We start from the raw sequence: 18,307 nt of genomic DNA, 5'->3' as shown, positions 1-18,307 counted from the left end.
ATTATTGTTTCTGCCACACATACCCTCTCCAGAGAAGGAAGGGAATTGTTACCCTGTTAATGAATATGGTTTGCTTAAAAGAGCTACTCTCATGTTTATTTTCCAACCACTCCCCATCCATCCTCTGGCACAGAGGAAAAGAGCATCTGAGACTGACTGGTCTCTCCAGTGCACAGTCACAGTTGTTCTTTTTATTAGTTGTATTTGGTCTATCAGGACCCATTTGCCCCACTTGTTGAAGAGCCAGCACCTCTTATATCAAAGCTGTCTGTGTGGTTGTTGAAGTAGAGGAATGGGGAATGTTCTAGAACTGGCAAAGAGAAACAGCAGCTCTGCCTCTGAAGGGTTTTTTTTTTTTGTATTTCATGTATTCCTGACCTATGCATCCAAACCCCTGCATTATAGCAGCTCCCTGACTGTGACAGTGTCAGGGCACCAGCTCGTGGGTGAGGGCAGTGGGCATCATCAGGGACCACTTGTGGGTGAGGGCAGTGGGCATCATCAGGGACCAGCTTGTGGGTGAGGGCAGTGGGCATCATCAGGACACCAGCTTGTGGGTGAGGGCAGTGGGCATCATCAGGACACCAGCTCGTGGGTGAAGGCAGTGGGCATCATCAGGGACCAGCTTGTGGGTGAGGGCAGTGGGCATCATCAGGACACCAGCTCGTGGGTGAGGGCAGTGGGCATCCTCAGGAGAAGAGGCAGTGCTCCCTGCTAGCACTGACACCAATAAGTTAGCATTGGTTGTACTGGTGCTTGTGGGACCAGCCTCACAGCTGGTTTCATATCATCTGAAGCAATCTCAACACCATGGAGAAGCTACTAACCAGAGCAATCCCAATGTAGCTTTCATCTTGTATAAGTAGCTGCTGGAGGAAACAATTCCTTTGAATTATCCTGCGTAAAATACTACAAGCAAAGCTAGAAGCAAATGATTTCTTTGTCTCTATGCCCTATTCACAGGTATTTGACTTTGCAGTAGGTCCCAGGAGCACTCTGCAGTTTTGGAAAGCAGGCTGAGGAGCAATGTAGGAACTATTTTTAGGGTGATGCTCTCTGGCTTTGTGTTGTTTAGCCTAAACTAGCAAAACACAAATATGCCTGCCCATTCTGAATGTTTGCCTCAAAGCTGTGAATTGTTCTTTTGAAGCTTCCTTTTCTTCATACACAGCTGGTTGTAGGGCTCTGATGAAACATCCTAATGGACACTGCAGCCTGCATTGTTTCCAGAAATACAGGCTGGCATGGAGAGGAGTGTAAGTGCTCCAACCTTTCAGCTGTAAATGCTAATAAAAGTATCCTTCCTCAGCTATTCAAAAAGAAGGAACAAACCATTCCCTGAAGTATTCCTGCTATTAAGGCTGCTCCAGCCTGGAGAGACAGAAATTGGAAGCAAATTACTTCTGAACGTAACCTAGGAGTCATTAACTGTCATTCCAACTGCTTTTACTACTAGAAGCATGAAGCTGCTAGCTCAGACTGTGTAGAAGTTGTTTCTGCAGGGTACTGCATTCTTCATGTAGCAAAGATCATGGAATCATAGAATCAGTCAGGGTTGGAAGGGACCACAAGGATCATCCAGTTCCAACCCCCCTGCCATGGCCAGGGACACCTCACACTGGATCAGGCTGGCCAGAGCCTCATCCAGCCTGGCCTTAAACACCTCCAGGGATGGGACCTCAACCACCTCCCTGGGCAACCCATTCCAGGCTCTCACCACTCTCATGGGGAAGAACTTCCTCCTTACGTCCAACCTGAATCTCCCCACTCCCAGCTTTATTCCATTCCCCCTAGTCCTGTCACTACCTGATATCCCAAAAAGTCCCTCCCCAGCTTTCTTGTAGATGCAAAAGCTCAGGGAGAAGAATAAAGGCTGTTGCAGTATTTGCTGTTTGTCAAGTGATTATAGCAAGAGACTGGTTGACTGGTGGTTTGGCAGTGGCTGGAATATAAAAGCTTTTTACCCTTTTGTGTTCAGTTTAAACTCAGACTAATACTAGCTTTTTGTTTATGATTTTGTGGCTTGCTTGGCTTTTTTATTGTTTTGGGTTTTTTTTTTTCCTCCCAGGAATTTAAATTCCTCTTCTTTTTGTGCTAGGCAGTGTTTCCTCCATATCCTCTTTGTTCTCAAGCTCTGCTCCACGATACTATCCCCTGCTTGTCCTTGTGTTTCTTTGACTTCTTTGCTGGCTGGAGAAGATCCAGCACAAATTAAGTGGGGCCCAAAGATGTACAAATGCAAATAGGCTGGAGAGGACATAAAGTATTCCCTTGGGTCAAGTGGTCATGAGGCCAATTCATTCTCATTAGGGTGGTGGAGACTCTGCTGCTAGAACAGCTACTCATGATGACTGGTGGATCAAGCAGGCATATTGTTGGAGCTGCAATGCTGTGGGGACCTGCTTTATAGCAGATCCCAAAGCTGCTTCGTGGCCAGTTGTAGCTTAACACATTCATGTTTGATGGTTTCTTCCTTCTTCTGGAAGCCCAGGGTTATATTTAGAAACAAGAAGTCTGTTCTTTCTTTGTACGTCATTGGTGTGAGTAGTTGATGCTATCTTGCTACTTCAGCAACTGCTGGCTCAATCCAAGCCTGGGCTGGGCACTTTGCCTCACATGCTCTTCAGCTACACACCATCCTGGACCACAGGGAGTGAACAGAGACTGTGTGGCCAAGTGCTGCCACAGACCTCAGGTCGGTACTCAGGCTGGCAGCTATGGTAGAAAAATCCAAGAGCTGAATGGGACCAAGGTCAACCCCCTCAAGCTCTGAACCTGGCTAGAATACAAGTCCTAGGACTTGGTTCATGAAACAATTAGTCAAACACCTCCTTGAACTTGAAACCTAGTTGTGAAGCCCTGAGAATTCCAGCACAGTTGTGCTCTGTCCTAAAGAAACAGAGAAAAGAAAAATCAACATGAGGCAGGTTTCTATGGAAAATTTTAACTAGCCTTGAGAACTAAGTAAGCAGTAGCACTGAGGAGTGGATGTGCAGGTTTTCTGGCCACCCTCCCAAGTGAAGTCTTTCAGGCACCAAGGATGGGAGGTGCATCCCATCTGCTGTTACACACATTTTATGTGCAGTCTGGAAAAGCTGCATTCCCACAGTTCTGTGATCTTGTGTGCTGAAGACCAACAGCAAAACAAACAACTCCTGGTTTGTGTGATGTGGGTGAAGAAAAACCCTGACCAACAACCCCTCTAGATTTAGATGGCAGCCATCCATTCATTCCAAGCAGCATTCATGGCAGAGCCTTTCTCTTCTGGGAAGGAGTGGGAAGATTTCCTTCCTGCCACACCAACCTGGGATTGGAGGCTGATGGGCAGAGCTTGCTGAGCAAGCAGGAGAAAGCTGGCTGTGTCTCCATGCTTGCCAATACCATTGATGCAACAAAGTTGTTCTCTGGTGAGCAGAGATGCTTACCCTGCAGTACCCTTCTGTACATGCTTGTGAAGAGCTCTTGTAGCATTCTGACATGTAGAAGCAGGATATATGTGCAATGGGTTTTCCCCAGGAAGCTATTAGTATATTCTGTGACTTTCTGGGGCATGGGTGGAGTATTTGCCTCTCTTTGTTTCTCTCCTTTTGGCCAAAGAGGAGAATGCTGACTTCAGAGAGACTTCTCTCTCTGCAAAAGGTGAAGGGAATCTTGGCTAATCCCTCCTGTCTCAACAGCTATTAACCTTTGTTTAAATAAAAATTCACAATAAGTTGGTCAGGAATTTTGCTCCCAAGGCTGCCTGGGACCATCTTTGATGACTTTGGCATTCTGGCATGGTACCTTTGTCATGTGTTAACCCTTCAGTGCTGGGCTGAAGGTGGGACAGGGTGATCTTTGAGGTCTCTTCTGTGATTCTGGGATTTCCCTAGCTGTTAGATCATCATATGTTGTTGAATGATGATGATTTTCAGTAGTACTTGGAAAGATTCTCTGAATAAAAGGAGAGTCTGGAAAGTTTTTAAGTAATGAAAATACTGCCTCAGCATTTCAAGATATCCCTTTCCCCCCCTTCCCTCAGAATGTTTCCTTTTTCTAAATAAAATCCCTGGTAGCCAAATATGTACATGCAGCTTCTCTGTATGTCCCAGCTGGATCCAGGATTGGGTCTGGAAAATAAATGCAACAGCCAAATTGAGGCATGTTGAGAATAATTAAGCTGATGAGCACTGTGTGAGCCTCCTTCTCAGTGATGCCAATGCAGGAACCTGCTCCTCCAGTGTAGCCAGATCACTCCAGCCAAGCTCTACCTCTTTTCAAAGAAGAGGCTTTATCCTGTCAACAAATGCAAGTCCCTGGATTGGAGGGGTAAAACAAACTCCCATCCAGCTCTCCCATGTGTAACTTTCTACCCTGCTGGGTAATTTTAAAAATAGCATTTACATTCTGGCCATCCCAAAGTCCAAGACACTTTCCTTGTGTTGCCTGGATGCAGTGACAATCAGGGAAAACACTGAATTGATTGGTCACCAGCTGGAACAGCTCCAGGCTGAGAATTTAACTGGGAGAGAGCTAAGCTCTGCTGCCTGTTCCAGGAATATCCTTTCTTTCCCCACCTTGTTCCCAGCCTTTATGGTGAGCCTGCTGCAGTCTGCAGCCTATCCCTCCGCCCAGGAATTCCAGGACATGGCTAATCTCTGAACTCTCAGAGCAGATGATGAGAAATAGCAGTGGGAGCAATCAGTGAGGTCATTAGCAATTCTGCATCAGGGCTCCAGGCAGGAAGTAGCTGTGCTGCTGCCTTGGACACAAAGGGGAGTGAGTTCCTCCGTCCCCCCCTCCCCCCCATCCTCCTTCCTTCTTTCCCCAGAGTAATCTGTGTGGTCCTTGGAGCTGTGCTGCTGCATCTTCACTCTTGCAGCCTTGGGAATCAAGGGACACAGCCCAATCTTTCTTATCCATGGCATTCAGCACAGTGTCACTTATACCAGTCGGTGAGAGAAGTGGTGGGAGTGTTATTTGTAGCTCAGGCAGGGAGTTGGCTTTCAGCAGGTAAGCACAGAATCATGGATGGGAGGGGTTGGAGGGGACAACCAGAGATCACCCAGCCCAGATCCCCTGCTAACACAGGTTTGCCTGCAGCAGGTTGCTCAGAAATGTGACCAGATGGGTTTTGAAAGTCTCCAGAGAAGGAGACTCCACAACCTTCTCTGGGCAACCTGCTCCAGTGCTGCAGCCCTCTCAAAGTAAAAAAGTTTCTCCTCAAGGTCAAGTGAAGCCTCCTGCATTCTAGTTTGTACCTGCTGCCCCTTGTCCTGTCACTGGCCCCCACTGAACCTAACCCAGCTCCTGTGCTGTGTGCACTGTGCCAGCAATTACTCTCAACCCTAGTTCAGTAGAACTCGTTTGCATGTTTAGAAGTCAGTCTTTATATATTAAACCCCCCCCCCCAAAAGGGACCAAGGTATAGTGAACCATTGGGCAGCCCACACAGTGCTGGGAGCAATAGAGCAGATGGACAGAGGGGTGCTGGCTGACTCATTAGGGAGCTTACTCATCTGTACAGTTACAGTGATGTCAGCAGAAAGAATTCAATGTCAATAGAAAGAATTTTACCTTCCAGGCAGAGGAAATGGGAGGTCACCTCACTATTCTATCACATGTTACCTTAAATAGCTCCCATTTGGTACTACTTTCATTTCTTACTCTCATGAAAACTTCCTTGGAAGCAGCAGCACATCTCTTTTGTAAGGAAAATAGCAGCACTAAGCTGCCTTGTAGAGGCCATGGACCTCCTCAAGATCTCAGGAGGGAAGCTGAGCTTGAAGAGTGCACAGATCACTGTAGAATGGCTTTGCAATAGGTTCTGAGTGATGATGTCTCTGAGACAGCTCCTGTCAGAGGAGCTTGATTTGAGCACAGAACTACAGAGGGCATCATGCAACCTATTCCTGCCAATCTGACTCAGCTAGGAAAGGTAATAAAGAGGACTGGACATGCCTGACATTTTTGTGTTTTCCCAGATCTTGGGCTTTTGAGGGACTAAAATAATCGGGAGCTGAAAAATCTGTGTGTGGAATTTCCCCTTTTAAACTGTCCCTGCTCCATGTGACAGCTGTAGTCAGCTGATGTTCCATGCTTTGGGGGAAAAAAAAAAAAAAAGATAGTCATCAGCTCTCTGAAATTTCTACTGTCCTGCCTGTGCTAAGAAGGTGAACCTGCTTTAGCAGGGGGGTTGGAGTAGATGATCTCCTGAGGTCCCTCCCAACCCCTGCCATTCTGAGGTTAATTCACCCTCACTGAGGGAGATGATAAACAGTAAACCCAAGGTAACACCTAGGGGAGCAGTAGAGCAAGGAGCTAGGAAGGTGATGGGAAATGGGGTTTGTTTCTTAGAAGGAATGTAGTAAATGAGGTAACTTTTGCAGAGCTGGTTCTGTTTCCTTATCATTACGCTGTGCTGTAATTGCCTAATTTCAGAGCATTTTCACACAGCATTTAATGTTATCTGAGCTGTGTTGTCATCAGGGATAAGATGCATGACTTGGTGATGGGGCTGGTAGAGGCATTAGGAATTTCAGTCAGTACCTGACAAGGACCTACGAGAAAGCCAGGAAGGGACTTTTTATAAGGGCTTGTAGTGATAGGATGAGAGGGAATGCATTGAAGCTTGAGGAGAGCAGATGTAGACTGGAGATTAGGAAGAAATTCTTGACAGTGAGGGTGGGGAGACACTGGAACAGGTTGCCCAGGGAGGTTGTGGGTGCCCTCTCCCTGGAGGTGTTGAAAGCCAAGTTAGATGAGGTCATGAGCAACCTGGTCCAGTGAAAGGTGTCTTTGCCCATGGCAAGGGGCTTGGAACTGGATGATCTTTAAGGTCCCTTCCAACCCAAACCATTATATGAATCTGAGATATGGATGATGGGGATGGAAACACAAAGTTTCAAAGAAAGGTTAAAACAATTCCTATGGAGGCTGCAGCTGCCTGAACCATTTGAACTGGGGATATTAATACAGCCTGGAGGACAGAAGGTCATTTGGCTTCCTTCCCAATCTCAGCTAGTCACTTAATCTCTATACAATAAACAGTATTGTTGCTCCGCAAGTTATTCTGGATTTTGGTTTATTAATTTTTTTCTTAACAGGATGCATTACTTTATTGTGCATTTCATGTAAGGGAATTCAGAAGGGTTCCTGCTAGTAAACTGACTGAATGTGATATGCAAATCACTTGAGACTTGCAACTGCCCATGGAAAATAGCTGTGTACAATTGTCCAAGTGGTGATGGGGCTGGTAGAGGCATTAGAAATTCCAGTCAGTACCTGACAAGGACCTATAAGAAAGCCAGGAAGGGACTTTTTAGAAGGTTTTGTAGTGATAGGATGAGAGCATCACCAGTTATAGAGTGCACCCTATAGTTACAGAGGAATCCATGCAGTCTTCAGTTTTTGGCACTTCATCTGTGTTATCTGGACCTGACCACACTTCTAACTCACCTGGATTTCCAGGAGATTGCCCAGATGTTTCATTTCTTTGCTGGAGCCTTTTAGATCATGTGGAGTGTTCTGTTTCCTCGGAAGGTTAGGTCAGGCTAAAAAGAGCCCTTCTTCCCTTTTGTTGCTTCTTAGGAAGTATTTAAAACTTATTTACTCAGAGCTCAAACCTCATATTGTGATAGAACCCCTTTGGCTGAAGCCTGCTAATGTGTCCCCAACCAATTAGTGTGTCATGGATCAACTCAGCTTTGCAGGTTCATGAAGCTGCTGATAAAGATTGCTGGCTGTAGGTGATCTTTGGAAGCTGCCTTTCAAGGTACCTTGATCAGATTTTACAGTAGAAAGGGCAGAGTTCAGATTGGCAGAGATGTGGTTCACAGAAGGAGGTTCCTGTTCAGTTATCTCTTTCCAAATGTAACCCCAGAAAAAACCACTATGAGGTGTCAGACTTCTGGTCTGTGGAGATGTGGGTCTCTGGTTGGTGATAAGCAGGGGAGGTTGCAGAAGGCTGAGCTAGTTGAGGAAGAGCTGCTGTTGAAACCAGGCAATTGGCTCTGGTGTAGTCAATCTATTTGTTTTAACTAGTTCTGTCTTTAGTAGTTAAGTTTATATTCTGTGTGGGCTGAACCTCAATAATTAGCCTCTCTGGCATGGTTTTGGTGTGCCCTTCTGAGAGGGAGGAGGGCATGTTGTCTGCTGAGGTGTGAAGAATGAGGGTCAGATTTATTGCAGCCTTTCTTCCACAGAGTTCCAGACTAGCTTCAAGCTGATTCATGTCTGTAATTTATCATTCTGGGTCCTGAAGAGAAGATTGTGACTCAGAGAGAGCCATTGCTGTGGGCATGGTCACATCTGTCTAGTGGGAATATCTTGTGTCAGTAGTTTAACCTCCTCAGGCTGTAGTGAAGAGCAGATGATGTCATTGTTGCTTTAGACTGAAGTCTTGGAGTCAAAGCTCTAGTGAAATCCTACTGGGGTGGTTGTTTTCTCCTCAGATAAACAAGAACTTGTTTTTAATGAGAACAGATCCCACAGCTTTCCCTGCCTGTCATCACCATGGCTCTCGTGGTGCTCTGGCATCAGCAAGCAAAGGTCCTGCTCCTGGCCTGAGGGGCTGAGGTTAATGACTTGCAGGTGCTTGGTGTCTTTAGGCTTGGCCTGTCACTAATATCATAAATTTGTTCTCTAACTAACATCACCAGGACATTTGGGTGTTTTTTGTTTTTGTTTTTGTTTTTTACTTTGCTTAGTGTCAGGTACTTCAATCTCTATAGAAACAAACCCTGGTGGGTACTTCAATACTTCCAGATAACTGTGGCCCTGATGTGCTTCCAGATCCAGGTCTCTTCATATTCCCACTTAGGAACTTTCATTTGAGGTCAACAGACTATTTTCATTGACAAGAAGCCTGAGAAGTACACTGGAAGTGGTTTAGTCTGGACACCTCTATGCTGTACACAGTACTCTACCACTATGCCAGCCAACTTTCTATCCTCACATCTTTCCATGCTCCTTGTTGCCACTCAGAGTCTGTAAAGATGGTTGTGTCACTGTGCTATAAAAGCATTCCTCTTCTGGCCTTTCATGTTCTTTCAAGATTTTTAACTACACTAGCCTTACCTGCCTGATTGTTGTCTTAGCAGCAAGGTGGAAGGTCCAGGCCAAGTGCTGTGTGACAGGGATATGGTGAGTCTGCTCCAAAGGAAGCCTGAGTGCTGCAGAGCTAAGTTACTCAGCACCTCTGCACCCAGGGGGCAGGAGTTAGTTTCTGGAGCAGATGTCTTTAATAGAGCTTGAGGTGGGGGATCTTAAACACACCAAAAGACAGAGAAGTCTCCAGGCTCTCCTGCAGTTGGAAGTGTACATTAACAACCAGCATGTACACAAATAGCTCCCACATAGTCATGGACTGTGTGCTGAGGGCTAGAGAGGTGTGGCAGAGAGACTCAGACTGATTCCCCTGCCAAAATAATCAAGAGAAGTGAATAGTTTCCAAGGTGTTTGTTGCCTAAATTGTTTGCCTTGTTTGTCTTTCCGTCTCTGCCGGTCTGTCTCTCCTTCCGCCGGTCTGTCTTTCCGTCTCCGCCGGTCTGTCTTTCCTTCCGCCAGTCTGTCTTTCCGTCTCTGCCTCTTCTTCCTTCCGCCATCTGTCTTTCCGTCTCTGCGGTCTTCTTTCCTCTCTGCCGTCTGTCTTCCTCTCAGCCGGTCTGTCTTTCCGTCTCTCCGGTCCTTCTTTTCTTCCCCATCTGTCTTTCCGTCTCTGCCGTCTTCTTATTCCGTCTCTCCGGCTGCACTTTCCGTCCTCTGCCGTCCTGTCTTTCCTCTCCCGCCGTCTTTCCGTCTCCGCCGGTCTGTCTTTCCGTCTCCGCCGGTCTGTCTTTCCGTCTCCGCCGGTCTGTCTTTCCTTCCGCCGGTCTGTCTTTCTGTCTCCGCCGGTCTGTCTTTCTGTCTCGCCTCTCTTGTCCATCTCTGCCGTCGGTCTTTCCCTTCTCTGCCGTCTGTCCTTTCCTCTCCCCGGACTTCTTTCCGTCTCCGCGTCTGTCATTCCGTCCCCCGTCTTCTTTCCTTCCGCCGGTCGGTCTTTCCTTCCGCCGTCTGTCTTTCTTCCGCGTCTTCTTTCCTTCCGCCGTTCGGTCATTTCCTTCCGCCGTCTGTGTTCTGCTCTGCCGTCGTCTTTCTGTCTCTGCCGGTCTGTCTTTCTGTCTCTGCCGGTCTGTCTTTCTGTCTCTGCCGGTCTGTCTTTCTGTCTCTGCCGGTCTGTCTTTCCTTCCGCCGGTCTGTCTTTCCGTCCCGCCTCCTGTTCTTTCCTCTCCGCCGTCTGTCTTCCCGTCTCGCCGTCTGTCTTTCACTTCTCCGCCCGTCTGTCTTTCCGTCTCCGCCTCTGCTCTTTCTTCTCTGCCGGTCTGTCTTCTTCTCTGCCGTCTGTCCTTTCTGTCTCGGCCGTCTGTCTTTCTGTCTCTGCCGGTCTGTCTTTCTGTCTCTGCCGGTCTGTCTTTCCTTCCGCCGGTCTGTCTTTCCTTCCGCCGGTCTGTCTTTCTGTCTCTGCCGGTCTGTCTTTCCGTCTCTGCCGGTCTGTCTTTCCTTCCGCCTGTCTGTCTTCCTGGCTTCAGCAGAGCCAAAGATCTGAGAACTCAGTGTGCCTCTGTTTGATTTCATTCCTCTTGGTGTGGTGGAGTGGGGAGGTTCTACAAGTAAAGCTGCGGTGTGGCAAAGCACAAATCACTTTTCATTTACCATGTCCTTAAATCCCAGGTGGAAAAGCAGTTAACAGAGAATCCAAGCTGAAACACCAGAGAGGAGTTTATACCTTATATGAAGTGGAAATGCTTTTGTTTAGAGGAAAACCCCTCACATTTCACTGATGCTTGTTGGGATGTGCAAACAACAACTAAGTGGTTCTGAGTATGTCTAAGTGTTTGTTGTTTACTGTTAGCTGAACAGCTGAGCTGAACCTTCAGGTGGTGATTTTTGGGTTTGCATTTAGGGCAAAAATTCAGATTCTGAGGTAGATTTCTCTCTTGATCATGACACCACTTTTGCAGTAGGTTTCATCAGTGTTTAAATACTGCCAGCAGAACCCCAGCCTTGAACTTCTGCTTGTTTGTGAGACTTGGATCTGAGAATTCCTGAAGATGACTGGCTGGGGCATTGCTGCTGGGGGTGTGAGGAATACAGTTCTGTGGACATGAGCACTTTGTCTCTCTGGGTATTGTTAGATGGAAGAACTCTTCTCCTGAAGAGTTTTTTGTATGTGTGGGCAAAACTACAAACACAAGAAAAACTATCAGATTGATGCTGGGCATCAGTTTTGGTGAAATGCTGTAGGAAGGGACGGGTTTGTATCTCATTGTCTCTCATAATAGCATCACAAAAACGAGGCTAGGATCTGCTGTTGCTACACAAACATGAGTGGCCTTTTTGTCTGGTCCTGTTGCTGAACTAAGGCTTTGTTTTGTTCCTGTTTCCATGGCCTTTGGTGGGGCAGGGTGGGGGAAGACGACCTCCGTTTTCCATTTCTATCATACAATATAAAATGAGAATATTGGCATTTTGTGGTAGATTATTTGCTGATAAAATATATTGGCCTCAGCAAAAACACTTCTGTAATTTGGCAGCCAGCCCTTTCCCACTCACTGCAGATTGATAAATAGCAAGGAACTTGTTTGGCTGAAGTGCCAGGAAAGCAGAATAACCCAGCTGCAGCCAATTCCATAACACAAAGTTGGACATCCATGGTGTGGCTTTATGGATTTAGGCAAAGCCAAGACAGCTTTCAGAGCAGAATATTTCTTTCCTCGTGATGGTTTTCAGCCACCACATCACTTTTCTTTTGCCTCCATTGACAGATGTTAATAGAGCAGAGCACACTGTGGTGGCTGGTGCAGTGTGGTAATGTCTGCTGCTGCTGCTGGGCTTTCGCAGCCCATTAGGTCTGCAGATTTATTATAGCCAGAGGATTTTAACCTGATATATTCTGTGCTGCTTCAGTTTGAGTCATGTTTGGTTATGGGCATTTATTACCAAACTGAAATCCTGTCTGACTGGACAAAGTCCAGGTTGGGCAAGTAATGAGTGAGGCATCGTAAGTGAAGAGCATCTGCTAAAACACTTCCTGTCTGGGGTTTAGTGCATCTGCATTAACATTGTATGAGAGATGCAATAAAGGTTTGTCTTTGGGGGAATCTTGAAAGAAACCTGAAAATAGTTAAGTAAAGAAAATTAAGTGGCACAGGAAGATGTGGCTGGCGAGAACGATCTGAGGGCAGCTCCACACCTACTGGAAAGTGCAGAACCTTCATGTCCTGGAGCCAGCCCTGCTCCAGCAGCTGTTTCTTTTCTGTGCAATATCACTGTTATGTTTTCAGCTGCTATCTGGAACTATAGCTGCTGCTAAAACAGCAAAACTTAGTCACAAGAGTTTCTTAGTGTGCTGGTATGGCCAGGCAGTGCAAACAAGAGCTTTAGAAAGGTCACCTTGCTCACAGGACCAGAACTGGGCCACTATGGTCAGGTGCAGCTGTGCCTCACGAGAGAGCCCTGTGAAGAACCCCAAATGCACTCTGTACTCCCCCTAATCATTGTGGAGATACTTTCCCGCCCCCCCCCAACGGCACTGTTCAGGGATGGTTCACGTTTTATCTTTCAGAATATTGATATTACCAACTTCAGCAGCAGCTGGAGTGATGGGCTGGCCTTCTGTGCTCTCCTGCACACCTATTTGCCTGCACATATTCCTTACCAGGAGCTCAACAGCCAGGATAAGGTAAGTTTTGTTGTACCTGCTTCCTGTACCAACTGAATGCAGAATTCAGGGTGAACACTGGTGGATATGTGGTGGAGACACAGTGTTACAAGATCTTGACTGATGGAAAGTAAGTAGATGGGAGCAACAGTAAGAGACAAGGGTCAGCTGAGAGCTTACAAGGCAAACAGGCTGGGTGAAATGGGGAAGGAAGCACACAGTGAGCTCCCAGGGAGAAATGCAGGGACCAGTGGATAAGGAGTTAGTGACAAGTTGCCTGAATCCAGCAAGTGCTGCAGATGAACATGAAGACACAGCAGCCCTTCTGAAGGGCTAAAGTGTTTCTGGACTCCTCAGTCAGCACACATTCAAAGTGCTGGATCAGGAAGCACATCATTCATTGAACTTGGACAGCAGTGTATCTAAAAGCCAGGCCATGTCAGCACATTCCAAATGTGTTGTTAGGGTCCTCAGAAAAGGGAGGATCTGGATTTACTGGATTTCCTTCAGACAGCTAGTATCTATTACAGTAAGGATTACACTCCACATCCAGGAATGCCTTACATTAGTTGACACCTCCCCAGAAACCTTTCACTCATAGCAAAGACAAAACCTTAGTGGGGTCTTTTGCCCAGTTGTTTGTCAAAACCAGAGGGCTGTAGCTTGGACAGGAGTGGATGAGCTATTCAAAGGCAAAGAACTTGTTGGAGTATTCCTCACTAGCACCAAACATTGTGTGTGTGAAGTATGGAACCTAGTGTTCTTCAGTTTTCAAATACACCTCCTCATTTAAACCTACAGATGAGGCTGATGCAAGGCAGGCTTCAGGAATCACACTTTGAGGATAACCCTTTTGAACTTCTGTTTTGTTTTTACAGAAGAGAAATCTGCTGTTAGCCTTTCAAGCTGCTGAAAGTGTAGGCATCAAACCCAGCCTGGTGAGTAACCTTCTTTTAGCAGGGGAAGATTTGCTGCTTATGCTGTTCCAAAGCCTTTGTGGCCAGCCAGTCAGCTTGCACTGAAAACATTCACATAGTGGTAGGGCAGGTTGCACCACCAGCTCTTGAAGCTCAGAGTGTTAGGAGAACTTCCAGAAAGGGTTTGTAGAAACATAGAATTGATATAATTTGAAGGAACTTCTGGAAGTCACCTAGTATTGAAATGAGATTATTGATTATGTCCCCCTCTTGGAATGTGCTTCCAGGGGATTCCATTTTCCCAGACCATTAGACCAGTTTCTTTTGTTGTAGTGCCTTAAGAAACAGGAGGATAATTTGTTAAACTGTTTTTAAAACCTTTTCTAAAATTGACAAGATGATGATGAGGAAGAATTAAGTTTAATATGAAAGACAGAATATTACGGAGTTCATGAGTTAAATACAGAACCAAAACCATGCAAAGAAGCAGCAGGTTACCTGAAGTTATGTAGACAGTTGGTCTTTGCTGGCAGATGGAAGAGGTCTTGTCAGAATGTGAAATGCAGGTGGCTGTTTAATTAGTTTGTTAATGAGTTTTACAACTGTACTCAGCCACTATCACAGAATCACAGGATGTTAAGGGCTGGAAGGGACCTCCAGAGATCACTGAGTTGAATCCCCCTGCCAAAGCAGGATCACCCAGGGCAGGTCACCCAGGAACACATCCAGATGGGTTTTGAAAGTCTCCAGAGAAGGAGACTCCACAACCTCTCCAGGCAGCCTGCTCCAGTGCTCCATCACCCTCACTGCAAAGAAGTTTCTCTTCACGTTGAGGTGGAACCTCCTGGGTTCTAGCTTATAGATGATTCTCTCAGACTTTTATCCTGTGTGTGGCTTTGAGGAGCTCTGGAATGGAAGCAGCAGTAGTGTCCAGTAGCCACAGCTGGTGGGAGGAGGTGGTGACGTTCCCAGTGGTGGTGTTTGACTAAGTGTTGGCGCTGTGTCTGTCCTGTGCAGGAGCTCAGTGAGATGATGTACACAGACCGGCCGGACTGGCAGAGTGTGATGCAGTATGTGGCCCAGATTTACAAGTACTTTGAGACCTGAGGTGCAGAGCAAGAGGTGGACAGAAGTGGGGAAGAGAACTAAGAATGCTACAGATGCACTTGATCACTTTAAAAATCCACTTGCTCCTCTTCCACAACCAACCTAAGCTCTGAGTTTGAAAGCAAGCTCTTCCATGATTTTGATTGCATCTGGGACTGCAACCAAATAACTATCTGTTGTCCATCTATACAAACCAAATTCATCTCTAATTTTAGTCCCACCTGGAAACTGCAAAGCATTTTTGACTGTGTGTGGGATATTTCTGAAGAGGATCCCTGTTTGCCTCAAACCAGACTCCACCAACAGGAGACCTGCTACAGAATGAAACTGGAAATGAATGTGGACTATGTTGGCACTCAAGGGAGGCTGGGAGATTAACACAAAAGCTCACAAAAATGCTCTTCTTGCCAAAACATGCTTAACTCATCCCAAATAGCTGTTGTTTTTCTTGTCTCCATAGATTTTTATAAAACATCAGGGCAGATGCACAAAAGTCTGTAGAACCTTAACCTGAGTTACACTCACACATCTGACCCAGTAAGTGCACTAGTTTGCTTGTGATAGCTTAACCAGCAAGATAACAACAGGATTATTTGTAGCTCAGAAACCACACTCTGTTCCATCACCAGTTAGTGAAAGGACTTTAAAAAAAATCCTGTTAGGTGCTGGGACTTCATTACAGATCAAACAGAAGTCATCTCTTTGAGGAAAAATAGGTTTATTACTTCAACATCGTTACTTGATCACTATGGGAAGCCAGAGCTTGGTTTCCCAGCTGACTGTGCAGGCACAGTTCTCACAGGAATATTGCAAATGCAGTTTACAAGCTTTAGTTTGCAAGGTGCCAGTAATCAGGTGAAGACTCTAAGCAATACAGTGACATCTCTGGGGACTGAGAGGGGTAACTTCATTGTTCTGTGTTGATGCTCTCTGATCAGCACAGGTACGCAGTTGCTGTGTGGAGATGTGAATCTTGAGACAGCTTGTGCCCTGTCCAATAAACGATAGTCCACAGGGCACTGGGACATCCTTGGAAGTGATGTTAGCCTGTAAAGGAGCACAGTGATGTGTTAGTACCGATGGAAGTCACAGCTTCACAAGTTACAGAGAATGTACCTGGAACTCTTCTCTGAGTCCTGGAAATCTCTCAGGCACCAGAGATTAGCTTTACAGCTCAATAACACTGTTAGTAAAACCTCTGCAAGACACTGTTTAATGTCCATTATAGTGTTTCTCTGCTTTCACCTCGTGAAGTTACACTTTCTGTTTGTCTCCAAGGGCAGCAGGATCTAACAGGCTGCTTGATTTCTTCTAGGAGCAGGTCTTGGAGAGCAGGCTTTGTACAGGACCTCATAGAGGGCTGCCTAGCTGCTTTAGATTATGGTGGTAGCATAAAAGTGGTTGTTTAGTGAGCATGTTTAACCCTGTGACCAGCCTTGATGCTTTGTGAATGTTAATGGTAGGGAGATAGGGAGATAAGGATTGTTTCTGTCTTACAAACAATAATGATGTGTGCTCGCTGCTCCTGACCCCCGCAAAAGGGCTCCTGAAATAGCAACAAACAATTCCACAGGAGAAACTTGATTTCAGGTTTTCTGGGGCTTTGCAGGTGGCTGATCTCAGCCTGTGGCTTCCTCACAGTGCTTTGTTGTGTTTGGGGTTTTTTTTGATACTATTTAATTAGTAAACAACTTGATTCAGGCTTTGGTTTTCTCACAGCACAACACAGGATTAAGGGGTAGATGGCAGTGGCCGAGGGCAGGGAGTGTATAGAACAGAAAGGCAGTTGGAGGGCTGCAGTGTATGCCTAGTTCATAGGAGGAGAAAACCATCACTTGCTCTTAGTTTTAGTCTGACATTTATTCTGATCTATCACCCCCCAGGGAAAGCTGATTCCAATCTTTTCAGAATCTGTGTGATAAACCAGGACAGTGGCACGCACTTACAGTGCCCTTGCACTCTTTATGTCCTCCTGTCCTGTGAGAATGCAGTTTGGAAACGCTGGCCACAGTTATTTCTTTGCAAGAGAGAGCTTTCTAGACGGAATTAACTCTCCAGTGTTTTTCAGCATAGACTCTGCCATCCCTAGAGAACAGAGTTGCTCTAAGTGTTCTCAGATCCCAGTCTCCTGCTGTGTGCTAAGATGGAAGAGGAAAGAAGCTGCTAACAGAGTCCACTTCAGCAGGCAGTCACGCTGCAGAGCTCTGTTGCCTTGTGGATGCTGCAGGCTCTTTTCCCTTGAGGTATCCTTGGCAGAGATCCCAATTCTCTCCAACAGGCTGTAGTTCAAAGCCTAGTGAAGTCAGGACAGAAAATTCCATATTCCTCAGTGGGCTTTGGATCAGGCACTTGCAGGGATGAGAAAAGCTTGTTGTAATTCCCAGTGTGTGGTAAACATTTCAGAGCAGTGGGCTCCACTTGATTTGGGAAGGAAAGATCATCTTAACCCTCTGGTCACTGGACATGTGTGTTCCATGTGCCTGTCAGCTGTACATTAACTATCTGTTATCTGATGTGTCAAGCACTGCTCTGGCATTTTATTCTAATCTGTTTCTCCAGGACTTATTCTAACCTCACAAACCACTGACCTAGCAGCTGCCTTTTTTCCGACTGATTTTTTGCAAAGTGATGTTTCTGTCTCCTCTTTGCAGTGGATTCTCCCCTGCCCCCCAGCAGCATAGACCAAACACTAATTCTACCCAATTCTAATGCTGTTCCTTCTGTAGGAGTTACACCAGGGAGCTGTCAGTGAGGAAGAAGCTGCTCAGTTTCACCACTTGCTCAGTGTTACTTTTCAAACCTGCAGAACATCTCATTCTGATACTTGGGGATTGGGAGATGCTCTCCTGGCTTGTTTTTTGAGATGAAGTATATTTGTTTGCTCATTTAACTGTTACAATACTGTGTATTTTTTTTTCTTCCTCTTGAACCTTGCCCAGTTACATTTCTAAACCTAGATTTTCAGCAATTGCTGTTGGTTGGGTTTGGTTTGGTTTTTCTTTATTTATTTCTAATGCAGCCTTAAAATTTGAATATGAATTTAAATTTGTCCCTCACAAGATGCTGCAGACCAGCCTGATTTACAGCAGCTCTGCAGGCCTTGGTAAGACATCTGGAATTAGAACTGGAAAATTGAAGTTCTATCTGCCTTTAAAGTCAGGAAGCTTGTTAATTAAGTTGAGCTAGAGGGCACAGGGATGGTCTTCACAGAGAATCCTCTGCAAATGTCCTAGAGTGTGGCACGTGGGATGATGTGACGTGGATGATGTCTTGTGTTGGGTCAGTATCAGTTTGCCTGAACTGCCTAAATCCTTTCTGGCTTTGCCTCTTGGGAGCAGTGGATCTTCCCCTGATGCAGGCAGATGAAATCTTGACATCATGTCCCCACGTGCTCCCTAAATATGCATGCACTCTGAAATCCTTGTCTGTGTGCACTTGGCTAGTCTGTGGGACTGCAAGGAACCAAAGAGCTGATTTTGGCTGAGCACGTGAGAAGGAGGAGTAGGAGGAGGATCTCAGTGGAGTTCCATGGAGGAGGGGTATGGCCTCGTGTGGCTGTTGTACTAGAGCTGGTAGGGAGGAGAGGAGATTGAAGTGTGACAGA

The 18,307-nt window shown here is 46.1% G+C and overlaps 1 protein-coding gene across 3 annotated transcripts in view; it reads left to right on the top strand.

The window, feature by feature from the left end:
* The window catches only part of SPECC1 (sperm antigen with calponin homology and coiled-coil domains 1), a 76,169-nt gene extending 61,466 nt beyond the window's left edge, over positions 1 to 14,703 (top strand). For all 3 annotated transcript variants that reach the window (XM_054394174.1, XM_054394173.1, XM_054394172.1), the window contains 3 exons: positions 12,584 to 12,700; positions 13,558 to 13,617; positions 14,614 to 14,703. In XM_054394174.1, the coding sequence (XP_054250149.1) occupies positions 12,584 to 12,700; positions 13,558 to 13,617; positions 14,614 to 14,703 (267 nt within the window). The remainder of the gene's footprint in view (positions 1 to 12,583; positions 12,701 to 13,557; positions 13,618 to 14,613) is intronic.
* Positions 14,704 to 18,307: the final 3,604 nt, after the last annotated feature.

The sequence above is a fragment of the Indicator indicator genome, chromosome 30 (assembly GCF_027791375.1).
Source record: "Indicator indicator isolate 239-I01 chromosome 30, UM_Iind_1.1, whole genome shotgun sequence".
Lineage (NCBI taxonomy): Eukaryota > Metazoa > Chordata > Aves > Piciformes > Indicatoridae > Indicator > Indicator indicator.
This window is presented reverse-complemented; position numbering and strand designations above follow the sequence as displayed.